Raw genomic sequence first — 18,842 nt, 5'->3', positions numbered from 1 at the left:
AGCAGATTCGGCATCCACTGTTCTAAACCTGGCTTACACTACCCTCCTTAGGACCCCCTGCTGCTTAAGGAGTTTCCTTCTGCTTTTTCTTTCTCAAAGCTTACACACAGGCTGGAGACCCCAGGGATGCTTCTTTTAGCCTCAAATAGAAAACAGAAAGTGCTTCTTGAAAAACTCTTTGTTGTCAACAGTCATGAAACATGTTCGCCTTCAGATGAGCATTAGGACACAGAGTTGGATCCTCAGCCTGGCTGTGTATGTGGCAGATACACAGCCTGGCGGCCCTTTGTGACCACATTTCCAGAAACATCCCTCCTGGAGCCTCCCGGATTCGCCACAAACATAATGAACTCCTAAGACATCTCTGCCTCTGAGGCTCGGTGCGCCAGGTGGTCTGCAGAGCCTTGCTGTGTTCCAGCGTTGTGCCTTTATAACTAGGTTGGAAGCTTCCTTAAGTTTCTCTAGGGTGAACCTCTGGTGTGGTTTTTTTTTTCCCTTAATGACATAAATGAGCTCCCTCAGTAGACTTTTGGCAACTGCCTCAAATAATATTTTCCTAACACCAAATCAGCTTTGGCATTATTGTCACAGTGAGAGATGCAAAGATCAACTCGTCTGATAGCTGACCTTTTTCTATTTGAGGCAAAAAAAAAGGAGTCTTTTTTTCTGAGAGCTCTCGCCCCGGGATGCTGGCTTTAATGAGCATCTTTGGATTGTCCCCGTGAGGCAGGACATTAGATGACACCAGGCAGCCCTGTTTGGCTGAGGATCCATTCATCTTCATCGACAAAAATGTAAACTCAGTGTCTCAACACGTTTTTATCGTGTACCAACTATGTGTTTGGTATTGTGCCAGGTGCTATAATGTGGCTTGAAATTAGTTTTCAAACAACATGAATTTCTGTGTGGAAAAAAGCTACTACAATAGGAGTTAAAAGTTATCACCTTACTGTTTATCAATGTATCTTTCTTATCCTCTAGTAGAAGTTACCATTTATGAACTAGACATAATATTGATCACTCACTGCTCCCCGTGAAGAACACATTAAACTACTTTCTCTAGCAAAACCAGACTGTTTGAGGATGCTGCCGGGTAACAAATAGCCGAGTGGAATTAGTGTTCTATTTGCTTCTGCCCAGCCTGCAGAGTGGGATGAACCTGCAGATTTGCTTTGTCAACGACAGCGGCAGTGATAAGGACAGCGATGCTGATGACAGCAAGACCGAAACCAGCCTGGACACCCCCTTGTCTCCCATGGTGAGTCTCCGAGCTGCCACTGAGGTTCAGAGTGTGCTTTCCTGGTCACTTAGCTTCTCTTCTGTTGTTGATCAGGAACTAACATTGCAGAGATTTAAAACGAGATGTCTCGCGACATTTCTTACCATGTGAAGTGTGAAAGTCACTCAGTCGTGTCTGATTCTTTGCAACCCCGTGGACTGTATGTAGCCCACCAGGCTCCTCTGTCCATGGGATTCTCCAGGCGAGAATACGGGAGTGGGTGGCCATTCCCTTCTCCAGGGGATCTCCCTGTCTCCTGCACTGCAGGAGATTCTTTATTGTCTGAGCCATTGGGGAAGGCCTTCTTAATGTGAGATGCTCCTAAAATTTGAGTGATTGAAAACTTAAAACTGTGATCTGAGGACACATAAGTTTTGTTAAAGTTAGCAGCTACTTTCATATTAAATCATCAGGAAAATCACATAGACCCTAAAAATTATAAAAGAAAATATGTTATAAAAGGGAATGAAATGGTGCCGTTTGCAGAGACGTGGATGGACCTAGAGACTGTCATAAGACTGAAATAGTCAGAAAGGGAAAAACAAATATCATATATTATTAACACATATATGTGGAATCTAGAAAAATGGTATCGATTATCTTATTGCAGCACAGAAATAGAGACACAGATGTAGAGAACATCTGGATGCTGGAGGGGAAAGGAGAAAGAGGGGGTGATGATTTGGGAGATTGGGGTTGATATATATACACTGCTAGGTGTGAAATAGATAACTAATGAGAACCTACTGTATAGCACAAGGAACTCTACTCACTGCTCCATGGTGACCTAAATGGAAAAGGAATCCGAAAAGGAGGGGATATATGTAAACGTATCGCTGATTCACTTTGCTATAGGGCAGAAACTAACACAATATTGTAAAGCAACTATATGCCAATAAAAATTAATTTTAAAAAAAGAATTGCATGTGGTAAATAAAAAAATAGAAAATGTGCTATATACCATTCTTCCCCATTGGTCTTAGAAATATGAGCATAGACTAGCAGTGGACACATTTTAAAAGACGGGGGATAGAGTCCTGACAGGGGGTGGGAGGGCTAGCACTTAAAAGATACCACTCAGAAAAACCAGCAAGATAATGTGGGTTAAGCACTGCTTACTTTTCCTTGCGGAGTTTCCCTGGTGGCTCAGTGGTAAAGAGTCCGCTTGCCAAGCTGGAGACAAAGGTCAGATGTCTGGGTCAGGAAGATCCCCTGGAGAAGGAAATGACAACCCACTCCAGGATTCTTGCCCGTGGATGGAGAAGACTGGCGGGCTACAGCCCATGGTGTCGCAACGAGTGGGACTCGACTTAGCAACTAAACAGCACTTTTCCTTGCACACATCTATAAAAGATGACTCGATGATCCTGAGTGCTTGTTCCTGAATTTCTTTCCTCTCTGGGAGGTCTGTCCCGCACCTTTCTTATCGAAGACCAACTAACAGGAAACTGAATTAGTTGTTGAGTACAGTGCCACATGAGAACTTCTTTGGATAGCTGAGATCCTGTCCACTCGGGGAGTAACATACCATCTTAGCTCTGGGTGAAATGGTTTGCTGTAGTCTGTTCACTTCAAGAAAGTTTTGAGAGTGAGAATCAAAGAAAAGTCTCAAGTTTGTTATAAATATATATTCTCCCTATTATTCTGTTACTTTTTATGCTAAAATCAGCCTTTTATTGATACTGTGGAGATAAACTACCTTTGAAAGTGTTACTTGCTAAAAAAGAGGAGTGTATATATATATATATATATATATATATATACACACATACACACAAACACACATATATACCTGATTCACTTTGCTGTACAGCAAAAATCAACACCACATTGTAAAGGAACTATATGCCAATGAAAATTAATTAAAAAGGTAAAAAATAATCATATTGAAATACAGTTATTAAATGTAAAGTAGAAAATAAATGCAAAAAATAATATGCAAAGAACTCAGAACAATGCTAGCACATTATTCCCATTAAATGCTGTGTGCTAAGCTGCTTCTGTCCTGTCTGACTCTTTTTGACCTTCTGGACTGTAGCCTCCCATGGGATTCTCCAGGCAAGAATACTGGAGTGGGTTGCCATGCCCTCCTCCAGGGGAATTTCCTGACCCACTAAATGCTAATGGTAAATAAATAATCATTCAATAAAAGTTATTTGTGATTGGTACAGATCAAATCAAGAGTTGAGTTGTGTTGATGGAGGGGATTCTTGGCTGCGCTGAGAGAGGGCTCAGGGAAGGCTATAGTCCATCCTCACAGGTGGTACCCAGCACACAAAGCTCAGGTGCTGTTTTTTTTTTCCCTTCACAGAGCAAACAGAGCTCTTCCTATTCAGATAGAGACACTACTGAAGAAGAATCCGAATCCCTGGATGACATGGATTTCCTCACAAGGCAGAAGAAATTGCAAGCCGAAGCCAAAATGGCCCTTGCCATGGCCAAACCAATGGCCAAAATGCAAGTAGAAGTGGAAAAACAGAACAGGAAGAAGTCTCCCGTCGCTGATCTCGTAAGCAGCGAGCGCCGAAACACAACTGACTGGGGGCTTGCGTGTGGTGGCTGGCTGGCTAGTGGTGGCTGCAAATGGTTGAGGCTGACAGTCCTTTCCCAGAGTTATGCAAACTTGGGTTTCTAGAAGGCACTGTGTAAAACGTCATTGAGAAATTTTTAAGTCTGTTTCTTTTTCCTTCCTACTGTATCACAGAAGGATGCATAAGCTACAGATTTCACAAACATAAACTTTGCTCCCCATTCATATCTACTCTGTGTCTTCGGGGCAGTATTAGCTGTTGTGAGAATACTTTAATTCCTTTAAAGCGGTCTCAGTTTAAGAACCCGTTGCTGTGGCAAACTCACGATTGCTTTAACTCTTTGTTCCTACTGTTGAGTGAAGACAGTATGATACGGTGGATAAAGGTCCTGGCCTTTGGAGCTTAAGACGAGCCCTGCCATTGATCTACTGTGGGGCTCTGGGCAAGTCTCAGTTTTCTCATCTACAAAATGGGGATAATAATAACACCTGTGTCAGAGCATGATTGTGAGAATTCAGTGGAAAAAGTGTGTAGTGCTTGGCACAGTGGCACAGTGCTTGTAGCATGCTATAAATTAATAAATAATGGATCTTAGTCATTTAATCTATGTAAGTGATACTGCTTGAGCTCTCTGGTAATTCATTTGTGGATCTAATTATTGACTAAGTTGTAGACCAGTCCAAAAGCTTTTGATTTGAGTAGTGTCCCATTATGATGCTGATAACATTTGAGAATGTGTGATGTGTGAATGGAGGGCCTTGCATTGGAAAAGTCAGACAGGGAAAGCTTTTCAGTGAGGACCCTGAAGTGGGTGAATGAAGGTGCGTTTTTTAGGAGAAAACTTGGTCCTGTATTCAGTATGCTTACTGCTCTGCTCTCATCTCTGTTTCTTCCCTTTGTGTCTTCAGCTGCCACACTTGCCTCATATAAGTGAATGCTTGATGAAAAGAAGTTTAAAGCCCACTGACCTGAGAGACATGACTATTGGGCAGCTACAAGTGATAGTCAATGATCTCCATTCCCAGATAGAAAGTAAGTGTAAGATACTCTGGAAAATGGGATTTAAAGTGTTAAATATGGGATATCACGTTTCCTTGGGGTCCTCCTATGTCCTTGCAAGGAAAGGAAGAGAATCGATGCTCTCTTTTTTCCTTTGTTTTTTCCCTACAAAATGTTGAGAAACTTTCACAGAGATTAAAGGTCCTTTTTATTCATCTGAAATCCCCAGCTTCTAGCACAGTGCCTGGCGTATACTTGGGTCACAACACCTGTTTGTAGAATACAGTTTAGTAGTTCCAGGTCTTTTATTATATTTATATATATTTGTATATGCATTATACATATACAATTATATGCTCAGCTTTATTTGTATATACATTTATTTTAGCTCATCAGATCCAATACAGCTTCTGTTGTGGGACTTCAGGTGGCGAAAGTGTATAGGACCGATAGGTGAAAATTTTAGGGTGAGAAGGAGTGGGCCTTTTACCCCCAGAATAAAGAAGGACCTCTACCGGAAGTGTGCAGGGAGTTGCGGTGCGTGAGTGGCATTCACTCAGCTGGTTTTGCAGAGAAGGGCGCGTGCTGGGCCAGTAACAGAGAGAGCTCAGTCATTAGGGCATCTTGCTGAGTCCAGATGAACTCTCAACGCTCCAGCCTTGAAACATATGAGTCCATAAAGTCCATGGCTGATAGATTAAAACCACCTAAGAGACATGCCAGCCCAATGCAAACCAACTATAAAAAAGCATTTGGGAACCAAGTGGGGAAATTCAAACACTGACTAAATGTTTTATTAAAGATGTATTGACTTATTCAGGTACAATAAAGGCATTATGGTTATGTTAATTTAAAAAAAAAAAAGAGCCCTGTCTTTAGAGATGCATCGTGAAGCATTTATGTATGAAACAATAGGATGTCTGAAATTCACTTTAAAATGACCTCACTGGAGAAGGGGAGAAAGGTCAGTTACAACTGGCCAGGAGTTGATTATTTTTGCAGCTGATTGGATGTCTAGGGCAAGGGGATTCATTAAACAAGTCTCTTTGTTTTTATATCACTTTGAAAATGTCCATAATAAAAAATTTTAAACTTCATATAGAAAAGACCTTCCCATGTGCTATGGCAGTATAGAAGGCTGCCCTAAGAACTCACTAGAAAAAAAGAGAAGGCGCAGTGGCAACTTAATACCTTCAGTATTTTGGGGAGGTGGGGCAACCACACCAGCCAGCATGAGGGATCTTAGTTCCCCAACGAGGGGTCGAACTCACAGCCACAGCAGTGCAAGCAAGGAGTCTTAACCTCTTAACCCAATACCTTCAGTATTTTAAAATCAAAAGAAAATTTTACATTTTAATTAGGAAACTATAGATTCATAGGATTTTTTTTGAAGTTCTACTACATTTTAATTTTCGTTGAGAATAAATTACTAGGAGTATTTTCCTTTGAAGGATTTAAAAGGCTTTCTGATCTCTTACCATCGAAATATCTTCCTTAGACTTAAATAACATTGCCAGCTAGTCCTTTTCAGGAGTAGAGGAAGTTTTAGATTTCTTTGTATGATTTTTTTTTCTCCTTTTTAAAATTGGAAACAAATCTAAACTAAAGGCAGGTAAATGCATCATTTCAGGTCTGAATCCAGCGTTTTCAAGGAGGACCTTGCTGAGTACCCTCTTCCTTTCTTTTGTTGCTGGGCATAGAGCTCTTGCCAAGTGAATGCTCTCCCCACGTGTCCACGTGTTCAGACCTAGAAGCTTTTGTTCTAAGTCAGTATGAGGGGAAAAAGCAAGAAGCAGCCCCGGGATTGTTTATATTTTCCAATGGCAGAAGCCAGATTAACCCAGTGCACAGATTTCAGGAAGACGAGCCATGTTTCCATCTATTGTATTCCCAGTATAAATCCTAAGGAGTCTTTTCCTCAGCACCTGTTGCCTGGACACCAGGCGTTATTTCTTCAGGTCTTTCCTATTTCGTTCTCCCACATCTTTAGATGTTACTCTTTCTTTGAACAGCCTGCATGTTCGGCTGCTCCTCCTCGTGGCCCCAGGTAACCTTTGAGCATCCTTGGGCCCCTCCCTCTCCTGTTGGGCATTAGAATGTGGTGCCCGTCAGGTGCGGCGGCCCCTCCAGCTCTCAGTGTGGCTGGAGCCCTCTGAAGATGAACAGTGGAAAACTCAACGTGCCCCAGACTTTTTACATATCTTCAAAATAAACTCCCACGTCTTCTAGCAAGCTACTTTCCTAACAGCTAACCACTTCTTTTCCCACTTTAATGTGAATGTAACTGGATTTACTTCATACTCCTTTTCTTCCAACATGTCTATCAGTAGGCAAACTAGTGCTCTCAAATGGGTGACTTCTGAGCTTCTGAGAAGCTAATGAGAACCCTAACATTTCAGCAAAAATACTTTCCTACTGTGTTTAGCTGTTTGTATATATGTGTGTGTGTGTGTGTGGTACACATACAATGGTCCATACGTAGTTTCATATCCTGACTTTGATGCAGCTTTATCTATTTCTATTGCTTTTTCCTTTATCCCAGGCTTGAATGAAGAGCTGGTCCAGCTGCTCCTTATCCGAGATGAGCTGCACACGGAGCAGGACGCCATGCTGGTGGACATCGAGGACTTGACCAGGTCAGTGGGGCCTCACCCTTCCCAAAGAAGGAAAGAAGCCCGGGATGAATTAAGAATTAAGAATTAAGGCAGGAGTGAGGTGGCGCTAGTGGTAAAGAACCTTCCTGCCAACACAGGAGATGAGGGTTTGATCCCTGAGTCAGGAAGATCCCCTGGAGAAGGAAATGGCAACCCACGCCAGTATTATTGCCTGGAGAATCCCATGGACAGAGGAGCCTGGAGGGCTATAGTCCATGGGGTTGCAAAGAGTCAGACACAACTGAGGGACTGACACACACATGGAGCTGTCGAGAATTTCTTCCTTTACTTCCACGAGTAACTCACCTAATCTCTGCTGGTGTCAGCTATTTAGATGGAGGGAAACGGTCCACGGATCTCAAAGAGTCGGCCATGGTTGAGTGACTGAGCATGCGTGCAAGTAGCCAGAACTGCTCCCACCCAAATGCTTTGCTTCTTCTCAACCATTCTCCCCTCGTGATGGATTGTCAGTGCATTGGAACACCCCCACCTCAATCTGGTCAGCAGTTCTGGCCTAAGAACTTTATCCTGAAGGACCATCCTCTGGGGAGTTGTCCCTAAGCCCTTCCATGCTGACATGCTTCCAGCACATGGTGGGTGCCCCCAAGTGGCACTTGCTGTTATCTGACCCAACTCCTGATGACATCTGCCATGCCCAGAAGGCAAGGACCCTGGCATCTTTCCACAGCATCTTTCCACCAGATTGCTCTCAGCATGGGGAGACTCCAAGACTTGAGTTTATAGCTGGGCCTGGCTCCAGGCCCCCTCTCTGTAAAGAGGTGAAGAATGCCTCCTTCCCTGGGGAAGAGGGAAATTAGACTAATGCTGGTCAAGATCTTGCATTTCTTTGTCATTTCCTTCGTGGAAAAGCCTCTCACAATAAGTATGTGAAGTGCATGAAAAAACTGTGAGCATTCCTACGGTCTTATGACACCTTTTCTGAGTCAGTTTATAGGAAGTCTTTAAGCCACAAGGCAACAATTACTATTAATCCCAGAAATGGTATTCAGAGAGTAGAGGCTCCCAAAGAAAGAAAGAAAAACTGCTTGTCACAATAACATAAGGAATTAACCATGTGATCCAGAACCATCCAAGGGAAGCTTGACAACATATGTAGTGACAATGCTCTCAGCACTCACCACAGGGACCTCTTCTCTGTGTGAGACACTGCGTAAAATATTTTCCCAAATGCAATGTTATAAAAATAGCTCAGGTAACAAAATGAAGACTGCAGAACTATGTTTAAAGCTTGTTTTTAAAGACCTATGGGCAGCACTCTGTTTTGTATGCTTTGGATGTTATTGCCATTGCTCGTAACAAAAACACACAAAAAACCAGAAGGTCTTTTCATACCTTCTTAGCTGGTACCACTCAAATATTGTTACTGCCCCCTACAGATATATTCAGGCACTGCACCAGCAATTGTAAGACACCTCCCTTTTTGGCTAAGAACTTTGCATATAGGGGTTAAGATTATGGGAAATCAGGGGCTTCCTTTGTGGCCCACAGGTAAAGAAATCCACCTGCCAATTCAGGAGCCGGGGGTTCAACCCCTGGTCCAGGAGCCTCGGAGCAACTAAGCCCCTGAGCCACATGTGTTGAGCCTCTGCTCTAGAGCCCGTGAGCCGCAATTACTGCAGACCAGTGCCCTATGGTGGAGCCTGGTAGGCTGCCGTCTATGGGGTCGCACAGAGTCGGACACAACTGAAGCGACTTAGCAGCAGCAGCAGCAGTGCGCTAGAGCCTGTGCTCCACAATAAGAGAAGCCACCATGATGAGAAGCCCGCACGAGGCAACTAAAGAGTAACCCCTGCTCCCCACAACTAGACAAAAGCACAAGCAGTAACAAAAGATCCAGCACAGCTAATAAATAAATACAATTATTTTTAAAAAAAGATTCTGGGAAATCAGTAGTGAACTGTACAAGGACATGCATCTTCTGAAAAATATGTAAACCCTTTCATCAATTCTGTGACTTGCCAGTGGTAACAGAGGACAGTTTCTCTGTCCCTCAGAGCAGTGCTGGCACTCCTTGGTGCAAAGAAGACATTCAGAGGCCCCTCCCTTTCCTCAGAATGTTCAGCTGTTACTTAGGTCTGCACTGTACTATGTTTATACTGCAGATGGTATGATGGTGGGAGACAGGGAGGGCAGAACCATGGGGTTTAGAGGAGAGGAGTCACTTATTTAAAGGTGTTGGAGGAACCCTTGAAACAAGAGCAGGTGGGGAGTAGTTTCTATGTCCGTTTCTGGCTGCAAAAATATAATTTTGCTCATGAGGGGTGGAATCTAAATATACTTCAACTTCCCCAAAGGTGGCCATGCCAGAATGTTGCTGCCAGATCCCAGAGACTGAGAGCATGGCCACCAGGAAGCCCTGCTCACCTCCCTTTACCTGTCCAGCTCCTACCATTCAGGTGTCAGTTCAGGTCCATGGTTCTCAATTTCAGTTGCACATTGGAATCACCTGGGGAGCTTTTAAAATATTGATGCCTGGGTCTCACTCCCAAAGGTTCTGATTTAACTATTCTGTGAGACAGGGACTTCTGTGCATTAGAAGTTTTTTAAAGCTTTCCTGATGACTCCAATACACGGCCTAATTCGAAAACCACAGGTTTAGATACTTCTTTGGAGTAGTGCTCCCTGAACCCCCAAGACTGACCTAGGACCCTCTTTGTGCTTCTGGCAGCATTGCGTTCCTCCCAAGTGGGGCCTGATCATATTGTGTTATATTTGTTTGCTGTCTCTCCCAGCCTGGCTGTGTTGTTGTTCAGTCGCTATATCATGTCCAACTCTTTGCGACTCCAGAGACTGCAGCACACCAGGCTTCCCTGACCTCTACTATCTCCCGGAGCTTGCTCAAACTCATGTCCTTTGACTCCATGATGCCATCCAGCCATCTCATCCTCTGTCGCCCCCTTGTCCTCCTGCCTTCAGTCTTTCCCAGCATCAGGGTCTTTTCCAATGAGTCAGTTCTTCACATCAGGTGGCCAAAGTATTAGATCTTCAGCTTTAGACACAATGCTTATTTTTGTTCATTTCAGAGTCCTCAGAGCCTCAGACAGGGGCTGCCAAGCACATAGTAAGTCCTCAAAAGTGATTGTTGATGTAAAGGAGTTCTTGTAGGGCTTGAGTGAAATTAATTCTACTAAAGATTTTCATATAAATAGTTGATGAGAACCTTTTAGTTTTATAAACTGAAACTCTTTCCCTCCTTTGTTTAAAATTTTAGTGAAATTCACCCTTGTATGGGTGTCTCAAAAATAACACCCAACTTTCAATATTTTCTGAAGCTATTACCTATCTGTTCTTTCCTTGTCTCTCAGAAAACCTCATGATGTAGGTTTGCACAACACACTCACACAAAGAGATACATATTTAAAGCTGCTATAAGAACCATAATTTAATTAGCTACATGGAATCTTAGCCACTGGGTATCAAAATATTTCTTGAGCTGAGTTTGTTCAAGTGAGGCCTTTGAGCTACTTTATGAAAATAATCAAGATTCTTTTACACACCTAAAAAAGATGATCTGCTAAAAGGCATGATTTTTCTTGGGGATACAGTGCTATTGTTACCTTTTTTCCTGAGTCCCTTTAGTGTTCAGTGAATATGGGAATATTATTTGTGGGCTGCTGCATGTGGCAAGGACACTGCTGTCACTTCCCTTTTCTGAAAATATTTGTGGTTTGTCTTCCCTGTGCCATAGATGTGAAACATTCTGCATCATTAATACCAGTGAGTTACGCTTGATGTCATTGACTGCCCAAGTCAAGGCAGTACACAGAAATCGCCCCTGAACCTTTGATTACAGCTGGAAAGCACAGCATTAGATAACTTTTCTCTTGCCCAATTTATAATTTCCTGAGATCATCCTTCAAAACGTTTATTTCTTGCAGCCTTCAGACCCTACCACTCTCCCGGAAGACGTTTGATTAGTGCCTATTTGAGTGATATCAGCAGCTTGGCCATTCCCCTGTCTCCATCTCCACTGGCCAGCTGCTGGGTTGGCCGCCTTTGGGCTCACAGGCCATGATAGGACTTGATGAGTAAGAAAGTTTACCCAGCCCTGTCCCCACCCTCACTGACCCAGTCATGCCCTTAGGACTAATTGAGGGGAGGAAGAGTATCACATACTCTTTTCATCCACCAAAGCCTATCATTTGTTCTAAAGACATTACTACCCTTTGTAAGAATGATATTGGATTATTGTATTATTAACAGGAGCCTTGTTAATACTTAAATTTGCTTCTTTGTGCATATTTAGATAAAGTAGTCATGCAGTTAACTTTCTGTCACAATAGCTTGTTCTGACTTTTTTGCTTAGCGCTTATTTTCTGTCTGCTGTCTCCTTGTTTGCTGTCTGTTCCTTTCTTGTCTCTTTCCATTGAAATATATGCCCCATGAGAACAAAGAGTTCATTGTCTGCTCACCACCAAATCCCCATCACCAGAAGCAGTGTGCCTGGCACAGAGAAGGCCATATTAAACATTTGCTGAATAAATTATCCTAGTTAATTTTCCCTTTTTGTTTTTAAACACGACACTTTTCTTCTCAAAGATAAATGGCATCTACACGTCTCAGGCTAATCCAGTGACTTACTAGATAAAAGGAATCATACATAGAATATAAAAATTGAAGGGAATTCCCTGGCAGTCTAGTGGTCAGGACTCCACCCTTTCACTGCTGAGGGCACAGCTTCAGTCCCTGGTTGGACAACTAAGATCCATCACCATCCATAGTTAGGGACTTCCCTGGGGATCCAGTGGTTAAAACCATGCTCCCAATGCAGGGGGCCCCAGGTTCAATTCCTGGTCAGATCCTGCATGCCAGGCAGCTTTGCCATGAAAAAAATCAAAAGAAGGCTCATTCATTTCCATTAAGTACTGTTTCTTTTTCTTTTTTTCTCTTTTTTTGAATTAAGTACTGTTTCTTGATTCCCATGATTTTTCTATGGAGGATGTTTTAGCTGCCAGTGGAAAAGTAGTTTGGATCTTCCTCCTCAGCGTTAAATAATTGTGTTATTCATTCCACAGACATGCCGAGAGTCAACAGAAGCACCTGGCCGAGAAAATGCCTGCAAAGTGAAAAGAAGCCATCCAACCAGAGGACAAGCTAGACTTTCTTTTGCTTCTGTGGTTGTAAAAATGCTGTTGCTAAAGGTGGCACAGAAACAAACAAATATCAGTGTTAGTCATTGATAATGTCTGAAGCTTAATGTCCAGTGATTGGCCTTTGCTTCTTAATTTATTTTAATTTTTTTACTGTGCCACTCAATATCAGGCATTTTAATAAAATATTGTTACAAAAAAATGTATAGTACTTACACCACCACAAGTCATGGTTAATCAAAGAGGGTAGTTTTAACTTTATTTTTATTTGTTTAGAGATTATGAGTTGGAGCAGTATTTTACCATTGACTGCTGTCATTCTTCACTGTAGTTTTAAAGAAGAACTGTAAATGACGGTGCTATCCAAGTCAAAAAATACATGCCTGCCTCGTAGTGAAGTTGTAGCTCTCCGTAATATGTATATTTTAATCAGTTTTCAACATTTTGTGAATGTTGACTACCTGAAGTTCATTTTTAGATGTGCTATTAACATTCTGTTGGATTCAGAGGGTTCCTTAAAAGTTTTATGTATAAATATGTAAAATAAAGATTAAAACTTTGTTTCATAGGATATGTCTTTTTGCTCACTAGCAAGCCCTACGCTGGCTATATATGTCTGTCTTCACTCTTCCTCAACTGAAATCGTGCACTGGGAAGCCTTTATCAGTGAAAAACAAAGGGCTCCAGAGAACAGGCAATGCAGGGAATTGCCAGGAAGATTGTGGAGTGCTGGGAGCCTGTGTGTGAGTGTGTGTGAGTGTGTGTGTGCATGTGTGTGGTCCGAAGAAGGCAATATCAACATCAGAGCCAGCACGTTTGTTCCTGCTTAAAGTTATCCGTTGTAATTTCAACACTTGTGGCTCGGTGGTAAGGAACCTGCCTGCCCACGCAGGAGACGTGAGAGAGGTGGGTGTGATCCCTGGGTCAGGAAGATCCCCTGGAGAAGGAAGTGGCAACCCACTCCAGTTCCTGCCTGGAGAATCCCACGGACAGAGGAACCTCTCGGGCTGTAGTTCATGGGGTCACAAAGACTCAGACACTACTGAAGCACCTAACACATGCGCATGAGTTAATAGCTGCTGGACTGGTCAGAGCCAGTGACTGCATCCCAACCGCATTTGCGGCATGAACAAATGACACCTGCGTTTACACTTTTCCCAAGCTAATTGGTGCCATGTTTCACATTTCGATCACTTCTTTTGGTCACTTGAAGAAAAATGCCAAGTCTAACGCAATTACAGAGTGTTCCTCAGTAGGTAGTTTCAGTGGCTCCGACAGTAAAGAATTTGCCTGCAATGCAGGAGACCCATGTTCCATCCCTGAGTTGGCAAGATCCCCTGGAGGAGGAGATGGCTACTCGCGCCAATATTCTTGCTTGGAGAATTTTATGGACAGAGGAGCCTGGCGGACTACAGTCCATAAGGTCACAGAGAGTCAGACACAGCTAAGCGACTAACACACTTCAGAAAATCAATGTCATCAGCGAATGTCCGTGTAGGTGTTAGAGAATCATAAACTAAAGCAGAGACGAGCAGTCAGCATTCCAGAACCACCCACAGACCACCTGTTTTCACTATAAGGTCCATGATCTAATCCAAAGATAGAAGGTTAATCCACTGTTTCCGTTTTCCTTTTTTAAAAATATTCTGATAAGTATTAAGTAATTCAAGAGTTGCCAGGTTTCAGAGCCTTCTTATTTATTAAAATAGGCCATCTTACATTGAAACACTCATCATTTCTTTATGGGTCTCAATCAGATTATTTTCATTTGGAATAAAAAAATAATGCAGCCCATAATTATATTTGGTTTTTGAGAGTTGACTGTTGAGTGGAGCAGGGTGCTCACCACTGGGCTGGCAGGGGGAGCCCCAAGTCTTCCCTTTGTCAAGGTCTCTAATGAGCCCCAAAGCCCTGCACTGGCTCAGCACTCCCCTGAGGTGACCCCAGCCCTGAAAATCCAGGCATAGCTGCTGGAGCTTTGCCGCTCCAGCTGGGTGAGGATATTAGTCACTAAGCCAGTGGTTCTCATCTTCAGCAGCACAGTGGAGTCACTTGGGGAACTTCAGAAACCATGGGCACCTGCATCCCACCTCCACAGACACTGATTTAATTGGTCCAGGATGTGGCGTGGGCATCAGGATTTATTCAAGTTCCCTTTGTGACACTAATGTTAAGAACCATGGCCTTGAACTTCCTTCTTTTTAGCTTTTCTTAAATCATTTTTAGTATCTATTAGTATATTCCTATTAATTTGGAACTCTGGGGGAAAGCCAACCAAGGATGAGTGCCACAAAAATGCCTGGGCCCAAGTGAGAGAGGTGCAGTGACCTAAACTTCCTACAGTGACACCTGCAACCTGAAATCCTGACACTAAAACTCGGCCCACCAAGAAAGACGATCTTCATTTTTTTTTTAATCCTTGTCAGAACTGCCCTTTCCAATAAAAATTTAGAAGTGAGCTTTCTTTGTCTTAAGCAATGCAGTCTCTCTGGCTTGAAATACATTCTGAAGAAATTCATAGCCTTGAAACCCTTCAGTTGTTAGAAGCCCATAATTATAACTGAAGATCCCCTTACTTGAGAAGGAAGGACTTGCCTGGTGGTCCAGTGGCTTAAACTCTGAGCTCCCAATGCAGGGGGCCCAGGTTCAATCCCTGGTCAGAGAACTAGATCTTAAATGCTGCAACTAGCACCTGGCACAGCTAAATAAACAAGTAAATTTAAAAAAAAGAAGATTACACCCACAGGGACCCTTCAAAACACTTCTGGGGGCAAAGCCAGCTGAAAGTAGAGAAGTTTCCCCCACTACCCGAAGACCCTCAAAAGAAGTTGTACCAGTGTCCCATGTCACACTTCCCTACCCCTGGTAGAGACGTCACCAAGTGACTCACCTCCAAGAGGATTCTTTGAAAATTTTCAGTCCCTTTGCTTTTTCAGCAAGGACTGGGATTATTCCCGAAAGGATTCTTATCTGCTCTAGGTCACCCCTCCATGCATTAGCTAGGACTCTTACTAGTTTACCTGGCTCAGGTAGATGCTAGAATTCCTGACCTAAAAATTGGGCTGCCTCTCCTCCCAATTTTAAGAGAAAGAGGTGTAAGTGAGAATGCATGGATTCTGGGGACAGAGGGACTGGGCACAAGGCTGATTCCACTGTCTTCCCAGTAATTAGACGTTAAGCAAGTCACTAAAGCTCTATGTTACCTTAGTTTACTTCCTGCACATAGGATCTCTTGGGTTACTCTAAAGATTGAATAAAAAGGTCTCCATCAAATAACTGGTACCCAGCACGTGTGTGCATGTGCACTCGGTCATGTCTGACTCGTTGCAACACCTTGGACTGCAGCCTGCGAGGCTCCTCTGTCCGAAGGATTCTCCAGGCAAGAATACGGGAGTGGGTTGCCATTTCCTCCTCCAGGGTATCTTCCCAACCCAGGGATTGAATCTGCACCTCCTGGGCCTCCTGCATTGGCAGGAGGATTCTTTATCACTGAGCTACCTGGGAAGCCCCTGGCACCCAGTAGATACCCAATAGGTTTAGGAGGCATTCTGTATTTTACCAGTTTTGAGATTTAACACATCCTTGTAGGCTTTTTTTTTCTTGTTTATTAATCATTCATTTATAAAGCAGATGCTTAAAGAAGAAATTCACTTCAATCTTCCAGCACCCCTCCCTCCTCTAAATATTGATGGACAACTCCAAATGTATCCTTACACACCTTTCTCAGCACCTGTACAAGTGGATCCACACATTTTGGTTTTGTTTTGATTTGTTATACAAAGGTGGGGTCACATACAGCTCATTGCTTTGCAACCAGCTTTATCCTTGGACACCCTTCCAAATCAGTACATACAGACCTAAGCTATTTTTAAAAGCTGTATGGTAATGCCCAGTATGATGGAATATACTTTACTTGTCATTCCCTTTAATGATGGACATTAAGGATCTTTCCAGATCTCCACCGCTAAAAACAGTGATGCAATAAACATGAATGTAGTTATATCTCCTGTGCTTTAATTCTGTGATTACCTCCTTTTTTCTTTACCTATTACTTGGTGTTTTGTTTAGATACTTCATAGTGCGTGCTGTGTGCTCATTCATTTCTGGCTCTTGCGACCCCATGGACTGTATTCTGCCAGGCTCCCCTATCCATAGAGTTTTCCAGGCCAGAATACTGGAGTGGGTCACCATGTCCTCCTCCAGGGGATCTTCCTGACCCAGGGATCAAACCTGGATCTCTTTACATCTCTTGCTTTGGGGGGCAGGTTCTTCACCACTGAGCCACCTGGGAAGCCCACTTTAGAGTACAGAGAGCTAATTAAGGTGGGGAAGACCAGATGAGTCTATTGTAGAGAAGTTCAATTTCTTAAAAAATAATTGGGCCACCCCCCCACCCCCAATCTGACTAACACCAATTCATTTGTAGCACATAGCTGTCACTTCCTTGACGCAACTGTTTCTGTCTATTACACACACACACACACACATATACCCACACTTAGGCTCCAAGGATTATCAGCTGCTTCCTGAATACCGACTTTTCTCTGTTTCCTCTTTGAGGGTAGAGGCAAACCTCAGCCATCTTTGTAACGGTAGCCCTCAGCACAGAAGCAGGCAGAATCTCTCTTGAAGTGAAATGCTGACCACTGGGACCCGCCCTCTCAGTGCTTTTGCTAACGGGTGTGACCCTACTCTTCCTGATGCTTAACACCCCTCCTCTTAGCTTCGGGAGGAGATCCTTGGCCTGACTTTCACTCAGGTTTAATCTCACTGCTTTCAAGCTTGAAACCCCCTGTTCGGTTGACTCTTCCTTAAGTCCCTCCCTTTTCAAGTTTTGGATCTATGATCCCAAAGACTTTCCTTCCGCAGAATGTCATCTCTGCTGTCTCTGACAGACAGCCCTCTGGCAGGTAATTCATCTGCTGAAATTCATCCCTCTCCACCATGTTCTTACAGAGAATTACAAAGTTGTAACAGAGTTGTTCCTAGGAAGCCGCTAAACAGAGACTGGTTTCAGACCCACCATCCCTTTGCATATAGCTATAACTGATGCCTGATTTTCACCAATGGAGTGAAATACGTATGATGTGTCTTAATTCCAAGCAAGGCTTTGAAGAAGGGACTTGCCATCTCCATGCTTTTTCTCTCCTTGCACCAGCCACAATCCCAAAGACCTAGAGGAAGGCAGAGCTACCATATGGAAGGTGTTGGGGTTCCTGAGTCCACTGAACAAGAGCTGCCTGCTGTAGAGTAGGGCTTGCCTCAGGTGGTTGCAGAAGTAAGAAACAAACTCTGACTATGTTTGAGCCATTATACTGCATTCAATCTCTTTGTCACCACAACTAGCATTACCATAGCTGATGCAAGTCCTTAACGAGGACAGCCATAGTCCTTTACAAGAGATCTGGAACACAAACCAGGTCTCTGAAGACAAATTCCATTTTCTTAGTCGCCACGCCACATTGCTAGAGGCTCTGCTTCTTCCCTCTAGAAAATCTCTTCTAGGTCAGTGACTCACCCAATTCATGGACCTCTTCAGTTCAGCTTAAATCCTGTCGTCCAGTCTATATTTTCCTTTAGCCCCCAGGACAGAAACCAGATCAGGTCAAAATAAGATTCATCATGAGCAAACAATCAGTTCATGCCAGAAAAAAGAACCTGGATTTTATTATGATGTCAGAAACACAAATGTTTATCAAGTGACTACAGGAGACTACTTTGGCATCCTCTGGAAAAGCCATGGTTGTCTGCAGTCCTTAGCACCACGCTTCAACCATTACCACCCCAGCTGAATTCTGATGCTTAGAAATGCAATTACCTTTTGCACTGACGTTCATTTGTTTCTAAATAGGATATGACATATTCATTATGAGATAGGTTGATGGGTAATGAGTTTTCCAGGATATTTTAATTGAGGCTTATAGTCAGTTGTTGGTATAAATTAGTATTATATTTAATAATTTATGAACTAATGGTCTCTCTCTCTGCTTAGTCGCTCAGTCATGTCCGACTCTTTGCAACTCCCTAGCTCCGCAGAATGAAAAGTCTCACTCCTCAGAAATAGTCCTTTCATTTCGTAGCTTTGGTAGGAAATGACTTACCAAGACTAATTAATTAGTTTAAGTAACGCTTTGCCATAGCATCCTTCTCTCTGAACATCCCTGTTTGAGAACAATGCTCTGCCTATGTTCATAACGTGTCCCTTGTTTTTAAAACTACTGAATCCACTGCTCTGCACACTGTATTAAAAGCACAAGGTAGAAGAGCA

At 43.1% G+C, this 18,842-nt stretch overlaps 1 protein-coding gene across 7 annotated transcripts in view; it reads left to right on the top strand.

Moving 5' to 3' along the window:
• SCHIP1 (schwannomin interacting protein 1) overlaps nt 1-13,140 on the top strand; it is a 186,518-nt gene extending 173,378 nt beyond the window's left edge. For all 7 annotated transcript variants that reach the window (XM_069561552.1, XM_069561530.1, XM_069561541.1 and 4 more), the window contains 5 exons: nt 1,141-1,258; nt 3,591-3,788; nt 4,719-4,842; nt 7,352-7,445; nt 12,500-13,140. In XM_069561552.1, the coding sequence (XP_069417653.1) occupies nt 1,141-1,258; nt 3,591-3,788; nt 4,719-4,842; nt 7,352-7,445; nt 12,500-12,551 (586 nt within the window). In that variant the 3' untranslated portion in view covers nt 12,552-13,140. The remainder of the gene's footprint in view (nt 1-1,140; nt 1,259-3,590; nt 3,789-4,718; nt 4,843-7,351; nt 7,446-12,499) is intronic.
• Nucleotides 13,141-18,842: the final 5,702 nt, after the last annotated feature.

The sequence above is a fragment of the Ovis canadensis genome, chromosome 1 (assembly GCF_042477335.2).
Source record: "Ovis canadensis isolate MfBH-ARS-UI-01 breed Bighorn chromosome 1, ARS-UI_OviCan_v2, whole genome shotgun sequence".
NCBI lineage: Eukaryota > Metazoa > Chordata > Mammalia > Artiodactyla > Bovidae > Ovis > Ovis canadensis.
The sequence above is the reverse complement of the archived record's forward strand: the minus strand, read 5'-3'. Positions and strand labels throughout refer to the sequence as shown.